Source organism: Vipera berus (assembly GCF_964194415.1).
Source record: "Vipera berus genome assembly, chromosome: 5".
In the NCBI taxonomy this organism is placed as follows: domain Eukaryota; kingdom Metazoa; phylum Chordata; class Lepidosauria; order Squamata; family Viperidae; genus Vipera; species Vipera berus.
Window position 1 is genome coordinate 92,097,823 of NC_138207.1, and position 17,372 is coordinate 92,115,194.

The 17,372-nt window shown below is 41.1% G+C and overlaps 1 protein-coding gene across 5 annotated transcripts in view; it reads right to left on the reverse strand.

Annotated features, from left to right (window-relative positions):
* Nucleotides 1-17,372, reverse strand: part of NFKB2 (nuclear factor kappa B subunit 2) — a 102,552-nt gene that overhangs the window by 56,914 nt on the left and 28,266 nt on the right. For all 5 annotated transcript variants that reach the window (XM_081329252.1, XM_081329251.1, XM_081329250.1 and 2 more), the window contains 2 exons: nucleotides 11,428-11,566; nucleotides 11,217-11,336 (listed from right to left, as the gene is read on the reverse strand). In XM_081329252.1, the coding sequence (XP_081185378.1) occupies nucleotides 11,217-11,336; nucleotides 11,428-11,566 (259 nt within the window). The remainder of the gene's footprint in view (nucleotides 1-11,216; nucleotides 11,337-11,427; nucleotides 11,567-17,372) is intronic.

A 17,372-nucleotide genomic window follows, 5' to 3' on the forward strand; every position in this document is an offset into this window, starting at 1 on the left:
TAGTCAATCTGATTTCTGTGTTGACCGTCTGGTGATGTCCATGTGTAGAGCCGTCTCTTGGGTTGTTGGAAAAGGGTGTTTGCTATGACCATCGTATTCTCTTGACAAAATTCTATCAGCCTGTGCCCTGCTTCATTTTGTACTCCAAGGCCAAACTTGCCTGTTATTCCGGTTATCTTTTGGCTTCCTACTTTAGCATTCCAATCCCCCATGATGATAAGGACATCATTTTTTGGTGTTAGTTCTATAAGGTGCTGTAGGGCTTCATAGAACCGGTCAATTTCATCCTCTTCAGCACCGGTGGTTGGGGCATAGACTTGGACTACTGTGATATTGAATGGTTTGCCTTGGATTCGAACTGAGATCATTCTGTCATTTTGAGGATTGTATCCCAGTATTGCTTTTCCTACTCTTTTATTGACTATGAAGGCTACTCCATTTCTTCTGAGGGATTCTTGCCCGCAGTAGTATACCTGATGGTCATCTGAATTAAATTCACCCATTCCTGTCCATTTTAGTTCGCTGATACCTAAGATGTCAATGTTCAGTCTTGTCATCTCTTGTTTGACCACGTCCAGCTTTCCTTGATTCATGGATCTTACATTCCAGGTTCCTATGGAGAAAAAATCTTTACAGCATCGGACTTTCCTTTCACTACCAGACATATCCACAGCTGAGCGTCCTTTCGGCTTTGGCCCAGTCGCTTCATTCTTTCTGGCGCTACTAGTACTAGCCCTCTGCTCTTCCCCAGTAGCATATTGGACGCCTTCCGACCTGAGGGGCTCATCTTCCAGCGTCATATCGTTTTGCCTTTTGGTACTGTCCATAGGGTTTTCATGGCAAAGATACTGGAGTGGGTTGCCATTTCCTTCTCCAGTGGATCACGTTTTGTCAGAACTCTCTGCTATGACCTGTCCGTCTTGGGTGGCCCTGCACGGCATAGCTCATAGCTTCATTGAATTACGCAAGCCCCTTCGCCACGACAAGGCAGTAATCCATGAAGGGGGGGCGATAAAAGTTAGCAAAACCTAAAAAGCTCTGAAGCTGTTTACGAGTCTTTGGGGGCTGTCATTCAATTATAGTTCTCACTTTGGCTGGGTCCATTTCTACGCCCTCATTGGAAATTCTGTAGCCAAGATAATCTAATCAGGTCTGGTGAAATTCACATTTCAACAATTTGGCATATAGCTGGCCTTCAAGAGTTTCTTTAACACTTCACTCACTAGTTTTATATGATCAATCATATTTGTGCTGTAGATCAAGATGTCATCAAGATACACCAGAACACCTTTTTATAAGTGATCATGTAGGACCTCATTAATCAACTGCATAAATACGGCTGGGGCCCCCTTCAGTCCAAATGACATGACTTTGAACTGGTAGCTTCCCAAGGGGCAGTTGAAGGCAGTTTTCCACTCATCCCCCTCCTTTATTCTCATCCGGTAATATGCTTCTCTCAGAGTTGACACATGGAATCGTTCCTAGTTTCTCTCTGATTTTGTTAAAATCAGCTCTTCTGAAGTTTAAGACATTGGTTGAATTATTTTCTATTCCTTGTGTTTGCATTATATTGAATTCCAGTATGATGTGGTCACTTTCCCCCAAGGTTCTGGCAATTTCGACTCCCTCTATCACTTCTTCTCTATTAGTAAGAATTAGGTCCAGTATAGCTTTACATCTAGTTCTCTATCCTTTGAATGACGAAGTTGTAGGTTGGTTAGGAATCTGTTTGATCTCCCACTCGCTGCAGAGTTATTTTGATTAACTACATGATGTCAAAAGTTGTGCTTTCCTGAGAGGACTAGCTGGGGCAGATCCTTACATTTCTCCTGCCACAGTTGTTAAGTGAATTACTGCAGTTGTTAAGTTAGTAACATTGTTGTTAAGTGAATCTGGCTTCCCCATAGACTTTGCTTGTCAGAAGGTAACAAAAGGTGACCACAGGACACTGCAAGTGTCATAAATATGAGTCAGTTGCCAAGCATCTAAATTTTGATTACCTAACCATGGAGATGGTGCAACAGTCATAAGTGTGATTTTTTTCAATACCACTGTAACTTTGAACAGTCACTAAGTGAACTGTTATAAGTCAAGGACTACCTGGAGTTGGCTTTAGTTATTTGTCAGATTTATATTTCTGGAGCACAACAAATTGTACATGCCTCTCCTTCTTCCTAGGATTAGTTATGAGTAAATAACTAGCCCAAAGTCAACTAATGATAGTCCATGAGATGAGTAGAGTAGAATTTGAGTCTCCCTAGCCCTGTTCCAATACTTTAATCAATATGCCATACTGTTTTCAATATAGACAAATGGTGCCCCTGAAAAATACAACTTTCAACTGAAACATGTCCAACTTTCTATCCAGTGAGACATAGTTAGAGTAAGACTGTAGAGACCTAAGTTCTATACATGCTCACTGAAATTTACTAAGCCGTGAATTTCTAGCAACAATGGACAAAATGTGATGCAGTTAAAGAGCCACAAATACAGAAGCCAGAACCTTTTTATATGATTTTTTTTTACTTCAATTGTGACAATTTTTAAAAAGATTTTCAAATGACTTTCCTAGTGCCTGTGGCAATGTGGTGAAGATTTCAGCACTCCCACTGAGAAATCGGATTCTTGAATGGCAATTTCTGAAACACGTAGGAAGCCTGGGTATAAACAAAGATAGAATCTACTATTCTAAAAGCTTCACAACAAATGATTCACAAAAGGACAAAAATCGGCAACAACCCTGTTTAGTAATCACCTGGAACTGGCTACAAGAATCTAATTCATGGCCTTTCCCAAGACCAAAAGATTTTTGTGTACTTCTGACGGGGATAGTATTACAGCTTATTTACTTATTAAATGTGTATGCTGCCCTTCTGACTATCCAAACTTGCATTGGAAGCACTCCTGGAGAACCAGCTTATAATCTTTAGTGAGGAATGGAGGATAGTCCAGCACCAACATAGCCTACCTGCACACTCTCTATTCACTTATTTATTATTTATTTATTATTAGACTTATATACCACCCTTCTCCCGTAGGACTCAGGGCGGTTCACAAGGTTTTTTAAAAACAATACAACAAATTACAAAAATTAAAAACAATTAAAATGATTACACTAACTTAGCCTAGCCTTCTTCCTTCTAGGCCTCACAAAGGCCAACAGCTTCCAACTTGAGTTACAAAGTGTGTTCTGTGCCTCTAGGAAGATCTTATTCCTCTGCTTCTTCTAGCTCTGCTGCCACCCTAACTAGCATTCGCCATATAGACACCACATTTGCTAGGGAGCCACATCTGCCTTTCCTACCCTGCCCAACAATGGAGCATCCCAAGCCTCACCAATTTGTTCCACTATGGTCTTCACAATTTGCAGGCTATTGCTCCTTGCATTGGCTGCAGAAGACTATGCTCAGAACTCACTTTGCCTTCTCCACTGGCTCTGCCCCTTCCCCAGCTGGGTTTTTGCAGATAAGGCTGTGCCCTTGTCCAGCACCTGTATCCTAGGCGAGCAATAAGAGAAAGAAGACAGCAAAGTGATCTGGGATAGGTGACAGAGGTTGACAGCCATACATGGTGGAATATAGGTTGTCAAAAGGGTAGAGATTGGGGGGAGACAGACAGGTGAGGAGAAATGAAGCAGAGACTGTTCACATGAGGCAAGAAAATGTGAGTATGCAATAATGTGAAGGTCATAAAAGCAAGGTTCTCAAAGGGTCCAAATTTTGATCACATGATGGTAGGATGTATGTTCAGTGATATTGTAACTGAATGACTGTTAATCAAATGGACATAAGGACTATTTGTAGATGAAAAAAGCCAATTAGAACAATCAGTGATGGAACTAAATATACTAGTGATTGAAAATAAACTGAAAGGAATCACAACTAGTTATGAATGAAAAAGTGCTATGCCTACATAGAAATCGGCAAACTTTAGAAGATTCTGAATGAGCACTAGCTTGGGCATATGATTCATTTTAATCCATTACTTTTTTATCAAAATAAAGATACTTTTTAAAATTATCATCTGCAAGCCCATTACTACTGAACTGATGGCATTAATTGTTAAAATAAATTAATGATATACATATAGATACGTAGATCAAGGGTAGGTGCCTATACAGAATAAAAGAACAGAGTTGGAAGGGACATTGGAAGTGTTCTTGCCTAAACCCCTGCTCAAGCAGGAGACCCTATACCATTTCAGACAAATGGCTGTTTAGTCTCTTTTTAAAAGCCTCCAGTTATGCACCCACACCCCTTCATGGATTACTGCCTTGTCATGGCAAAGGGGCTTGCGTAATTCAATGAAGCTATGAGCTATGCCATGCAGGGCCACCCAAGACGACAGGTCATTAGCAGAGAGTTCTGACAAAACATGATCCACTGGAGGAGGAAATGGCAAGCCACTCCAGTATCTTTGCCATGAAAACCGCATGGATGGTACCAAAAGGCAAAAAGATATGACGCTGGAAGATGAGCCCCTCAGGTTGGAAGGCATCCAATATGCTACTGGGGAAGAGCAGAGGGCTAGTACTAGTAGTGCCAGAAAGAATGAAGCGACTGGGCCAAAGCCGAAAGGACGCTCAGCTGTGGATGTATCTGGTGGTGAAAGGAAAGTCCGATGCTGTAAAGATTTTTTTCTCCATAGGAACCTGGAATGTAAGATCCATGAATCAAGGAAAGCTGGACGTGGTCAAACAAGAGATGACAAGACTGAACATCGACATCATAGGAATCAGCGAACTAAAATGGACAGGAATGGGTGAATTTAATTCATATGACCATCAGGTACACTACTGCAGGCAAGAATCCCTCAGAGGAAATGGAGTAACCTTCATAGTCAATAAAAGAGTAGGAAAAGCAATGCTGGGATACAATCCCCAAAATGACAGAATGATCTCAGTTCGAATCCAAGGCAAACCATTCAATATCACAATAGTCCAAGTCTATGGTCCAACCACTGGTGCTGAAGAGGATGAAATTGACCGGTTCTATGAAGACCTACAACACCTTATAGAACTAACACCAAAAATTGATGTCCTTATCATCATGGGGGATTGGAATGCTACAGTAGGAAGCCAAAAGATAACCGTAATAACAGGCAAGTTTGGCCTTGGAGTACAAAATGAAGCAGGGCATGGGCTGACAGAATTTTGTCAAGAGAATACGATGGTCATAGCAAACACTCTTTTCAACAACCCAAGAGACAGCTCTACACATGGACATCAACAGACGGTCAACACAGAAATCAGATTAACTATGTGCTCTTCAGCCAAAGATGGAGCAGCTCTATACCAGGGGTGTCAAACTCAATTTCATTGAGGGCTGCATCAGCATTGCGGTTGCCCTCAGGGGGCCGGGTGGGTATGGTTTGGGTGGGCGTGGCCTGCTGGGTGGGCATGGCTAGAGTGCGTATGGCCTGCTGGGTGGGTGTGGCCACCTCTACATCGTTCGCATCAAGGGTGCCTATGGGGGCCTGGGCAGGAGTGGGACAGATCTGAGGGTCTCTGGCAGGAGGAGGGTCTCTGGGCCAAGGCCAAGGCAGTGGGGGCTGTTCCCTCACTGTTTCCAGGATGGCTTCACGGGCTGCATGAAACCATTTCGTGGGCCTGATCCGGCCCCCGGGCCTTGTGTTTGACATGTCTGCTCTATACAGTCAGTAAAAGCAAGACCAGGAGCTGACTGTGGCTCAGACCATGAGCTTCTTGTTGTAAAATTTAGGCTTAAACTAAAGTAAGTAGGGGAAAGCACTAGGCCACTCAGGTATGAACTAAATCATATCCCTGATGAATATACAGTAGAGGTGACAAATAGATTTAAGGAATTAGATCCGATAGACAGATCTGATGGACGGAGGTTCGCAACATTGTACAAGAGGTAGCAACTAAAACCATCCCACAGAAAAAGAAACGCAAGAAAGCAAAATGGCTGTCTGCGGAAGCTTTGCAAATAGCTGAGAAAAGGAGGGAAGCAAAAGGCAAGGGAGAAAAAGAAAGATACACCCAATTGAATGCAGAATTCCAGAGAATAGCTAGAAGAGATAAGAATGCCTTCTTAAATGAACAGTGCAAAGAAATAGAAGAAAACAATAGAAAAGGGAGGACCAGAGATCTTTTCAAGAAAATTGGAGAGATGAAGGGAACGTTTCATGAAAAAATGGGCATGATAAAGGACCAAAATGGCAGGGACCTAACAGAGGCAGAAGAGATTAAGAAGTGGTGGAAAAATTACACAGAACAATACAAGCATAACGTCCCTGATAACCACAATCAGGTGACCTCAAGCCAGACATCCTAGAATGTGAAGTGGCCTTAGGAAAGCTGAGCAACAACAAAGCTAGTGGAGATGACAGTATTCCAGCTGAGCTATTCAAAATCCTAAAAGATGATGCAGTAAAAGTGCTACACTCAATTTGCCAGAAAATTTGGAAAACTCAACAGTGGCCACAGGATTGGAAAAGATCAGTTTACATTCCAATACCAAAGAAAGGCAGTGCCAAAGAATGTTCAAACTATTGCACCATTGCACTCATTTCTCATGCTAGTAAAGTTATGCTTAAAATCCTACAAGCTAGACTCCAGCAGTATGTGAAACAAGAACTACCAGAAGTACAGGCAGGATTTCGAAGAGGCAGAGGAACTAGAGATCAAATTGCCAACATACGCTGGATCATGGAGAAAGCTAGGGAGTTCCAGAAAAACATCTACTTCGGCTTCATTGACTATGCTAAAGCCTTTGATTGTGTGGATCACAACAAACTGTGGCAAGTTCTCAAAGAGATGGGAGTACCAGACTATCTTGTCTCTTGAGAAACCTATATGCGGGTCAAGAAGCAACAGTGAGAACTGGCTACAGAACCACTGATTGGTTCAAAATTGGGAAAGGAGTCCGGCAAGGCTGTATACGTACTGTCGCCTTCCTATTTAACTTATATGCAGAGCACATCATGAGAAAGGCAGGGCTAGATGAATCAAAAGTTGGAATTAAGATTGCCGGGAGAAATATCAAAAACCTAAGAATTGGCCATAAAATGCGCTCTAAACGACATGTAAGTCACAACAATAGAAAAACACAGTCTGCTTAAAATAATACTACACAAACATTAACTGTTCTCATGTTTTAATTGAACATAAGATGGAAACATTCACAGTGCAGGGTGGAAAAAGTATGTGAACCTTTGGACTTAATAACTGGTTGACCCTCCTTTGGCAGCAATAACCTCAACCAAACGTTTCCTGTAGTTGCAGATCAGACCTGCACAACGATCTGGAGTAATTTTGGACCACTCCTCTTCACAAAACTGTTTCAGTGTAGCAATATTCTTGGGATGTCTGGTGTGAATCGCTCTCTTAAGGTCATGCCACAGCATTTCAATCGGGTTGAGGTCAGGACTCTGACTGGGCCACTCCATAAGGTATATTCTGTTCTGTTGAAGCCATTGTTTTGTTGAATTACTTGTATGCTTTGGGTCATTGTCCTGTTGCATCACCCATCCTCTGCAGAGCTTCAGTTGGCGGACAGATGGTTGTACATTTTCCTGCAAAATGTCCTGATAAACTCTGGAATTCATTTTCCCATCAATGACAACAATCCGTCCAGGCCCTGAGGCAGCAAAGCAGCCCCAAACCACGCCATGTTTTACAGTGGGGATGAGGTTTTGATGTTGGTGTGCTATGCCTTTTTTTCTCCACACATAGTGTTGTGTTTTTTTCCCAAACAACTCAATTTTGGTTTCATCTGTCCACAGTATATTTTGCCAGTAGTGCTGTGGAACATCCAGATGCTCTTTTGCAAACTTCAAACGTGCTGCAATATTTTTTTTGGACAGCAATGGTTTCCTCCGTGGTGTCCTCCATTCTTGTTTAATGTTTTCCTTATTGTAGATGTGTCAACAAAAATGTTAGCATGTGCCAGAGATTTCTGTAGGTCTTTAGCTGACACTCTAGGATTTTTCTTTACCTCATTAAGCATTATGCGCTGTGCTCTTGCAGTCATTTTTACAGGACGACCATGCATAGGGAGTGTAGCAACAGTGCTAAACTTCCTCCATTTGTAGACAGTCTGTCTTACCGTGGACACATGAACATCAAGGCTTTTGGAGATACTTTTGTAACCCTTTCCAGCTTCACGCAAGTCAACAATTCTTGATCGTAGGTCTTCTGAGAGCTCTTTTCTGCGAGGCATGGTTCACATCAGACAGTGCTTCTTGAGACCAGTAAACCCAAAACAGGTATGTGTTTTTAAAGGGCAGGACAGCTGTCAGCAACACATCCAATATCATCACACTGATTGGAGTCAAGGTTGGCTCACTCCTGGCTCCAATTAGCTCTTGGAGAAGTCATTAGGCTAGGGGTTCACATACTTTTTCCACCCTGCACTGTGAATGTTTCCATCTTATGTTCAATTAAAACATGAGAACAGCTAATGTTTGTGTAGTATTATTTTAAGCAGACTGTGTTTTTCTATCATTGTGACTTACATGACATTTAGAGCGCATTTTATGGCCAATTCATGCAAAACTCCACGTAATCCCAAAGGGTTCACATACTTTTTCTTGCAACTGTAACCACGCTATAAACGCTGCTAACATCTGAAGTTCTTGCTTTGACAATATATGCAGCCATTTTCCCTCTCGCGCGTGTGCGCGCACACGCACACACAGAGAGAGAGGAGAGAAAAGAAGCACAAGTGCCTCTCTCTGTCTCTCTTTCTGCAAATGGCTGGGAGCCGCAGGTTGCCGACCGGTGCCCTAGGCTTTTAGGAAGAATTCACCCGGTCTTCCATTGCAGCTTACTGAAACCTTTTCAGGGCTCCACTTTAAGACCTTCCCCTAAGAAGGCACCCGGGCGCCTCTCAGTAGTGGATCACTCACTATGAAGTGAAACATATTCTTGATTCTAGAATTTTTAAAGGGAAATTGCAGTACCTAGTACGATGGAAGTGACACTCGTGTGAAGCCACTTGGGTGAAATCTAGCAATGTGAAAGCTGACCGACTCATCAAAAGGTTTTATGACACCCCAACAAACCGAAAGATAGTCCCTGACATAAGCTTTTGTTTACATTACAGGATCTATCCTTTTTGTATGGGATGTCAACGCTGCTAACATCGGATGTTCTTGCTTTGACAATATATGAAGATGCAGCCATTTTCTCTTTAACCTGTGTGTTATTTTAGAGTTAGAATTAGATGATTCTGGGGGGGAGGGGGAAGAATGTGTATGGGAATTAGTTAGACATAACAACATTGCAGTAGAGTATTTTTCAAGGTTGTTTGAAATAAGAGATGATAAGGAATGGTGGGTTAACAACTGGAGGGAAGGTTTGCATTTCAAACTAATTGGAGAATGTGATTTATGACTGTCAATTGGAGGAGGGAATTGTGCTTTGATACTATGTGTTTAGGGGAGGGGAATTCAGATTTTGGCTTCGACCATGTACGTGCCAATGCCACTGTATTTGAATAAAAATTCTTTAAAGTAAACAATATCTCGAAGTTCTTTGAAAAGTAATATCTGTCGGAACATGACACATGCTGGTTTCTTCTTTGATTTCTTATTTTTCTTTTTCTTATTTATTTCTTGTTTTTCTTATTTGATATAAACCACATTACCAACCATTCAAAAGAGACAATAAAAAAGCTAAGAAGAAAACTAAAAGACCAGAACATATCCTATCTATCAAATAACATCAGATCAAGGAACAAGCAGAAAACAATATCTAATTAAGGAATTACTAAAGAGAAAACCAGGCCCCCAACAACACTGGCAGCACAAGACACTCTATATCAAACAGGGCGCAAACTCCACATTCGCTGTTATCTACTTGGGCAACAAAATGTCTGCAAGCAAACAACAAGCTCAGAGAGCACTAAGGTCTTCACAAATATACATATTTCATCCACAACATATGCTCATAAACATTTCTTCAGTATATGCAGCAAGAAATACTCTTAAATATTTCTATTAAATGACTTAAACAAGAGGATGCAATGCATATCAAATTGGTAGAGGAAGTAAAGTAGAACAGGATAACTAATCTTAGATATGAAAATGGACCAGACAACATAAGGAATGGAAATATTGTCCCAATGTTCAAAAACGGGTAAAAGATAAAAAGCTGGATAAAGGTAAAGGTAAAGGTAAAGGTTCCCCCGCACATGCGTGCTAGTCGTTTCCGACTCTAGGGGCCGGTGCTCATCTCCGTTTCAAAGCCGAAGAGCCAGCGCTTGTCCGAGGACGTCTCCGTGGTCATGTGGCCGGCATGACTAGACGCCAAAGGCGCACAGAACGCTGTTACCTTCCCACCGTAGTGGTCCCTATTTTTCTACTTGCATTTTTACGTGCTTTCGAACTGCTAGGTTGGCAGAAGCTGGGACGAGTAACAGGCGCTCACTCTGTTACGCGGCACTCGGGATTCGACCTGCCAAACTGCCGACCATCTGATCGACAAGCTCAGCATCTTAACCCACTGAGCCACCGCGTCCCTACCAAAAGCTGGATACTATACATCTATTATTCTAATATTACCTGAGAGTTTTCTAGAGCAAATCACTTATCTTCAAGGTATCACTTAATAAATACCAAAAAATAAATATAGCTTTTTTAAGAAATTGCCAGTCTAAGATTATTTCATTTTCTTAGATAATTGTTTTAACAGACTGTGAAAATGGTGTAAATATAAAACACAGTATTCACTCTGAGCTATTGGCAGTCGAGTGGCATAGAAATGCTAGTTAGTTTATAAATAAATTAACAAGTTGATTTCAGCAAAATATCTGACATCTGACATTATTAACAAACCTTTTAAAAGAAAGTGGATGACATAAGAAGTTGTCTCAAAAATTATGCTTTCCCAACTCAATAATTAAAATAAGATAGTTGGTATTTGTATTTTGTATTTGAAAGAAAATTGTAACACACTAGGAGCAACTGGAGAGCTTAATAATAAAAATATAGGTGTACAAAAAAAATAAATTCATTGAACAGGATATTTCAAGGTTGCTCCAACCTCACAAGATTAGAATACACCAGAAAAGCAGAATAGCATGAGAACACTTTTGCAAAGGTTCAAGGTTAAAATGAGTGTTTCAAGTGTAAAATTGTTTGAACATCATGTGAGTTTTGCACATCTACAATAAAAAGCCTTTGATTTCAAGTTAAATTGCAACAGACTATTAAAAAATTAAAACCCAGTAAATCCAAGTATTAACATTTACCTCCACTAGAACCAAATCCACTAGCTCCACCACCGGCGCCTCCCATAGGTGCACCACCACCAAAGTGCTGGGGAAACTGAGGTAAGATCTTCTTACGCTTCCTTTCCACTTCTTCCTTATCTGCAGCCAAAGATATAGAAGAATAATCAATGATGTGCCCTGCCACAATGTTGAACACCAAAAGTAGCACATCACATGGAGTGCCCTGTACCTTCTACCACTGGGTAGTATGTAAACTGCTTGGAGTCACTCACGTCACCCCCTCGCTTGCGCTTCAACTGAAGGAACACAGTAACTGGACGATCTATTTTTGTCTTGTGATAAGGCGGAGTACGGAACACGATGGCATACTGCAAGGACACAAAACATGGGTTTAGTGCAATCACATATGTCACATAACCTTGCAGCGCATAAACACACTTTTTCCTATGTGCAATTATAAGGACATAAAGAAATCAATTTACAGGTAGTCCTAGTTTAGCTTTCTTAATTGGGACCAGCAACTCTGCCACTAAGCAAAGCAATCACTAAGTGGGAAATCACATGACTGCAACTGTGCTTTCCAGCTAGAAAGAGACAAGACTACTCAGTTTCATACATTTTGCTTTTGTTTGCTTCATATGTACTGTACTTCTACACCCTTTGGAATGTTCCAGTGCCTGCTTATTATCTTGTACGCATCTTAAGCAATGCAATCACACCACAGCCCAGGCTGTGAGCGAAGGGCAAAATATAGAAGCAGCTTACTCTCTTGAAACCCTTTCCAATCCCTCTGCTCCACAATTGGGAGGATGCAAATGTACTGTAAGCTATTTGCATAATTTGCCGACAGTTCACAGCCCAGGACTGCCAGTGCACTCATACTGCTTTCAGTGCGTAGAAGAGCAAAGAACTCATTCTCTCATAATCCCTTTCTCTCCAATCTCTCTGCTCTATAAAGAGGGAAGAAAGAAAAAAAAACACAAATTAGGAACAGAAAATGCATAGTGACTGTAATGGTGATCACCTCACTGAGAAAGTTACAAAGGGAAACTAATCAAGTTGAATCATGTCACTGAAAAGGTTGGATGGAAATTAATTAAGGAGAGAAGAACCTAGAACCTGACAGCTAGACCAATTCATCAGTGGAACAACTTGACTCCAGAATTTGTGGATGCTCCAACACTGGAACTTTTTAAGAATAGTTTGGACAACAATTTGTCTGAAGTGGTATAGGACTTCTTGCCTGAGCAGGGGATTGGACTATAAGACCTCCAAGGTCCCTTCCAACTCTGTTATTCTGGTATTCCTAAAGACTCTACTGCGTAAATGGTCATAAATGGACTGTAAAATTATTTTTTCAGCACTCATAATTTCAAATGGTCACTGAACAAATGCTTGGTAAGTCTTATTAACCCAGGACTGTTAAACAAATCCCAGAGATTCTAAATTTAATATATTTACATGAGACACATATGCATGGATTTCCATGTATTCATCTGTAAATGCCAGAAGCCATGCCTTAAAAATGATCAGCTTCAAGACCCTTTTCGCTTAACTGAACTGAATTAAATAAAATTATCTAAAATCCATTTATAAAATTAATAATCTTATAAATTTTATTTTTGATTCAGTGATTAGATTCATGTCTCCTGCAACTGAGAAAACCAACATTTACATCTATAAACAATGTAATAATAAAGCATCATAATATAATTAAAATCAAAAATGCCATACAATAACACATTTAAACTTCCATTATTTATATATACAACAAATGAAGACAAGCAGTTAAAAATTCAAATTCAAAAATGGAACTAAGAGAATTTATTTTGAAACCTTACCCCCAAAGTTTCCCAAAATAATTCCGTTATAGGATGCTGATCAAATTTTGAGGAAGACGTTTATACATTCAACTTGTAAACTGACGAATCTATTCTTTGGCATACACAAACCACTATGAATGATATAATTAAAAATATATTCTTCCATTCTTCCAGAAGAAAGTTAAAAAAAAGGATGGAGGATGAAGAAGGATCCAGGATGGTAATAAGCAAGGGAGAAAAACTGATGGAAATTAGGGAAAGTAAAAGAAATGAAAAGAGAAGCACTGTTTAGAAACTATGAGTTGCATTTACCAGGTAGCCCTTCAAACTAGCTAATTTTCAGACATCTTCAAAGCATCCCATGCTTTAAATTAGGTCTGCATGACCATTCCTTTGTTTTAATATTTTTTCAGTCTTAACCAGGAAATATGACCAACATGGGATTGTCAAAAACATATCATGCCAGACAAATCTTATTGCATTCTTTGACAAAGTAAATAAATTAGTGGACCAATGAAATGCTATGAACATAGTACACTTGGACTTCAATAAGGTATTTGACAAAGTAGACCATAGCCTAGTTCTTGGTAAGGTAAAAAATGTACAATAGGCAGCATCACCACCAGATGGATTTGTAATTGGCTGACCAAATGCAGTCAATATGTAGCCTTCAATGGAACTATGGAGGGAAACATGGAATGGGGTGCCACAAGGTTCTGTCTTAGACCCAGTACTCTTCAATGTCTTCATAAATGATTTAGATGAAGGGACAGAAGGGGAGCACACCAAATTTGTAGACATCAAGTGAGGGGGAATAGTTCACATCTTAGAGGACAGGTTCAAGATCCAGAAGGATTTTGACAGACTTGAACATAGACCTTATCCAACAAAATGTAATTCAGTGAGGAAAGTAAGGTTTTACACAGGCAAGAAAAACCTAATGCACAGATATTAGAATAGGTAGTACATGGCTCAACAAGAGTTAACTGTGAGGGACCAAGGAGGCCTAGTAGACAATCACTTAAGTATGAGATAGCAGTGTGCTGTTGTTGTTGTTGTTAGTTGCGAAGTCGTGTCCGACCCATCGCGACCCTATGGACAATGTTCCTCCAGGCCTTCCTGTCCTCTACCATCTACTGGAGTCCATCTAAGCTCACGCCTACTGCTTCAATGACTCCATCCAGCCACCTCATTCTCTGTCGTCCCCTTCTTCTATTGCCCTCAATCTTTCCCAGCATTAGGCTCTTCTCCAGTGAGTCCTTCCTTCTCATTAGGTGGCCAAAGTATTTGAGTTTTAGCTTCAGGATCTGGCCTTCTAAAGAGCAGTCAGGGTTGATCTCCTCTAGGACTGACCGGTTTGATTGCCTTGCAGTCCAAGGAACTCGCAGGAGTCTTCTCCAGCACCATAGTTCAAAGGCTTCAATTCTTTGGCGCTCAGCCTTTCTTATGGTCCAGCTTTCACTGCCATACATTGCAACTGGGAAGACCATAGCCTTGACTATACGCACTTTTGTTGACAGGGTGATGTCTCTGCTTTTTAGTGTGCTGTCTAGATTTGTCATGGCTTTCCTCCCGAGGAGCAAGCGTCTTTTAATTTCTTGGCTACAGTCCCCATCTGCAGTGATCTTGGAGCCCAGGAAAATAAAATCTGTCACTACCTCCATTTCTTCCCCATCTATTTGCCAGGAATTGAGAGGGCCAGATGCCATGATCTTGGTTTTCTTAATGTTTAGTTTCAACCCAACTTTTGCACTCTCCTTCTTCACCCGCAACAAGAGGCTCTTCAGTTCTTCTTCACTTTCTGCCATTAGAGTGGTATCATCTGCGTATCTTGGGTTGTTGATGTTTCTTCCGGCAATCTTAATTCCAACTTTTGATTCATCTAGCCCTGCCTTTCTCATGATGTGCTCTGCATATAAGTTAAATAGGCAAGGCGACAGTATACAGCCTTGCCGGACTCCTTTCCCAATTTTGAACCAATCAGTGGTTCCGTGTCCAGTTCTCACTGTTGCTTCTTGGCCCGCATATAGGTTTCTCAAGAGACAAATAAGATGGTCTGGTATGCCCATCTCTTTAAGGACTTGCCAGAGTTTGTTATGATCCACACAATCAAAGGCTTCAGCATAGTCAATGAAGCAGAAGTAGATGTTTTTCTGGAACTCTCTAGCTTTCTCCATGATCCAGCGTATGTTAGCAATTTGATCTCTAGTTCCTCTGCCTCTTCGAAATCCTGCCTGTACTTCTGGTAGTTCTCGATCCACATGCTGCTGGAGTCTAGCTTGTAGGATTTTAAGCATAACTTTACTAGCATGAGAAATGAGTGCAATGGTGCGATAGTTTGAACATTCTTTGGCACTGCCTTTCTTTGGAATTGGAATGTAAACTGATCTTTTCCAATCCTGTGGCCACTGTTGAGTTTTTCAAATTTGCTGGCAAATTGAGTGTAACACTTTTACTGCATCGTCTTTTAAGATTTTGAATAGCTCAGCTGGAATACTGTCACCTCCACTAGCTTTGTTGTTGCTCAGCTTTTCTAAGGCCCACTTCACTTCACATTCTAGGATGTCTGGCTCAAGGTCAGTGACCACCTCATTGTGATTATCAGGGACGTTAAGCTCATTCTTGTATAGTTCTTCTGTGTAATTTTGCCACCTCTTCTTAATCTCTTCTGCCTCTGTTAGGTCCCTGCCGTTTTGGTCCTTTATCATGCCCATTTTTGCATGAAACGTTCCTTTCATCTCTCCAATTTTGTTGAAAAGATCTCTGGTCCTCCCTATTCTATTGTTTTCTTCTATTTCTTTGCATTGTTCATTTAAGAAGGCATTCTTATCTCTTCTAGCTATTCTTTGGAATTCTGCATTTAATTGGGCGTATCTTTCTTTTTCTCCCTTGCCTTTCGCTTCCCTCCTTTCCTCAGCTATTTGCAAAGCTTCCTCAGACAGCCATTTTGCTTTCTTGCATTTCTTTTTCTTTGGGATGGTTTTGGTTGCTACCTGTTGTACAATGTTGCGAACCTCTGTCCATAGTTCTTCAGGCACTCTGTCTATCAGATCTAATTCATTAAATCTATTTGTCACCTCTACTGTATATTCAACAGGGATATGATTTAATTCATACCTGACTGGCCTAGCGCTTTTCCCTACTTTCTTTAATTTAAGCCTAAACTTTGCAACAAGAAGCTCATGGTCTGAGCCACAGTCAGCTCCTGGTCTTGTTTTTACTGACTGTATAGAGCTTCTCCATCTTTGGCTGCAGAGCATATAGTCAATCTGATTTCTGTGTTGACCGTCTGGTGTAAAGCCGTCTCTTGGGTTGTTGGAAAAGAGTGTTTGCTATGACCATCGTATTCTCTTGACAAAATTCTATCAGCCTGTGCCCTGCTTCATTTTGTACTCCACGGCCAAACTTGCCTGTTATTCTGGTTATATTTTGGCTTCCTACTTTAGCATTCCAATCCCCCATGATGATAAGGACTTCATTTTTTGGTGCTGTAGGGCTTCATAGAAACGGTCAACTTCATCCTCTTCACCACCAGTGGTTGGGGCATAGACTTGGACTACTGTGATATTGAATGGTTTGCCTTGGATTCGAACTGAGATCATTCTGTCATTTTGAGGATTGTATCCCAGTATTGCTTTTCCTATTTTTTTATTGACTATGAAGGCTACTCCATTTCTTCTGAGGGATTCTTGCCCGCAGTAGTATACCTGATGGTCATCTGAATTAAATTCACCCATTCCTGTCCATTTTAGTTCGCTGATTCCTAAGATGTCAATGTTCAGTCTTGTCATCTCGTTTGACCACGTCCAGCTTTCCTTGATTCATGGATCTTACATTCCAGGTTCCTATGGAGAAAAAATCTTTACAGCATCGGACTTTCCTTTCACCACCAGACATATCCACAGCTGAGCGTCCTTTCAGCTTTGGCCCAGTCGTTTCATTCTTTCTGGCGCTACTAGTACTAGCCCTCTGCTCTTCCCCAGTAGCATATTGGACGCCTTCCGACCTGAGGGGCTCATCTTCCAGCGTCATATCGTTTTGCCTTTTGGTACTGTCCATAGGGTTTTCATGGCAAAGATACTGGAGTGGGTTGCCATTTCCTTCTCCAGTGGATCACGTTTTGTCAGAACTCTCTGCTATGACCTGTCCGTCTTGGGTGGCCCTGCACGGCATAGCTCATAGCTTCATTGAATTACGCAAGCCCCTTCGCCACGACAAGGCAGTAATCCATGAAGGGGTGCAGTAATCCATGAAGGGGGCAGTGTGCTACAGCTGTCAAAAAAGCTAATGCAGTCCTAGGCTGCATCAGTAGAGGGAAAGTATAAAAATCATGTGAAGTGTTAGTAATGTT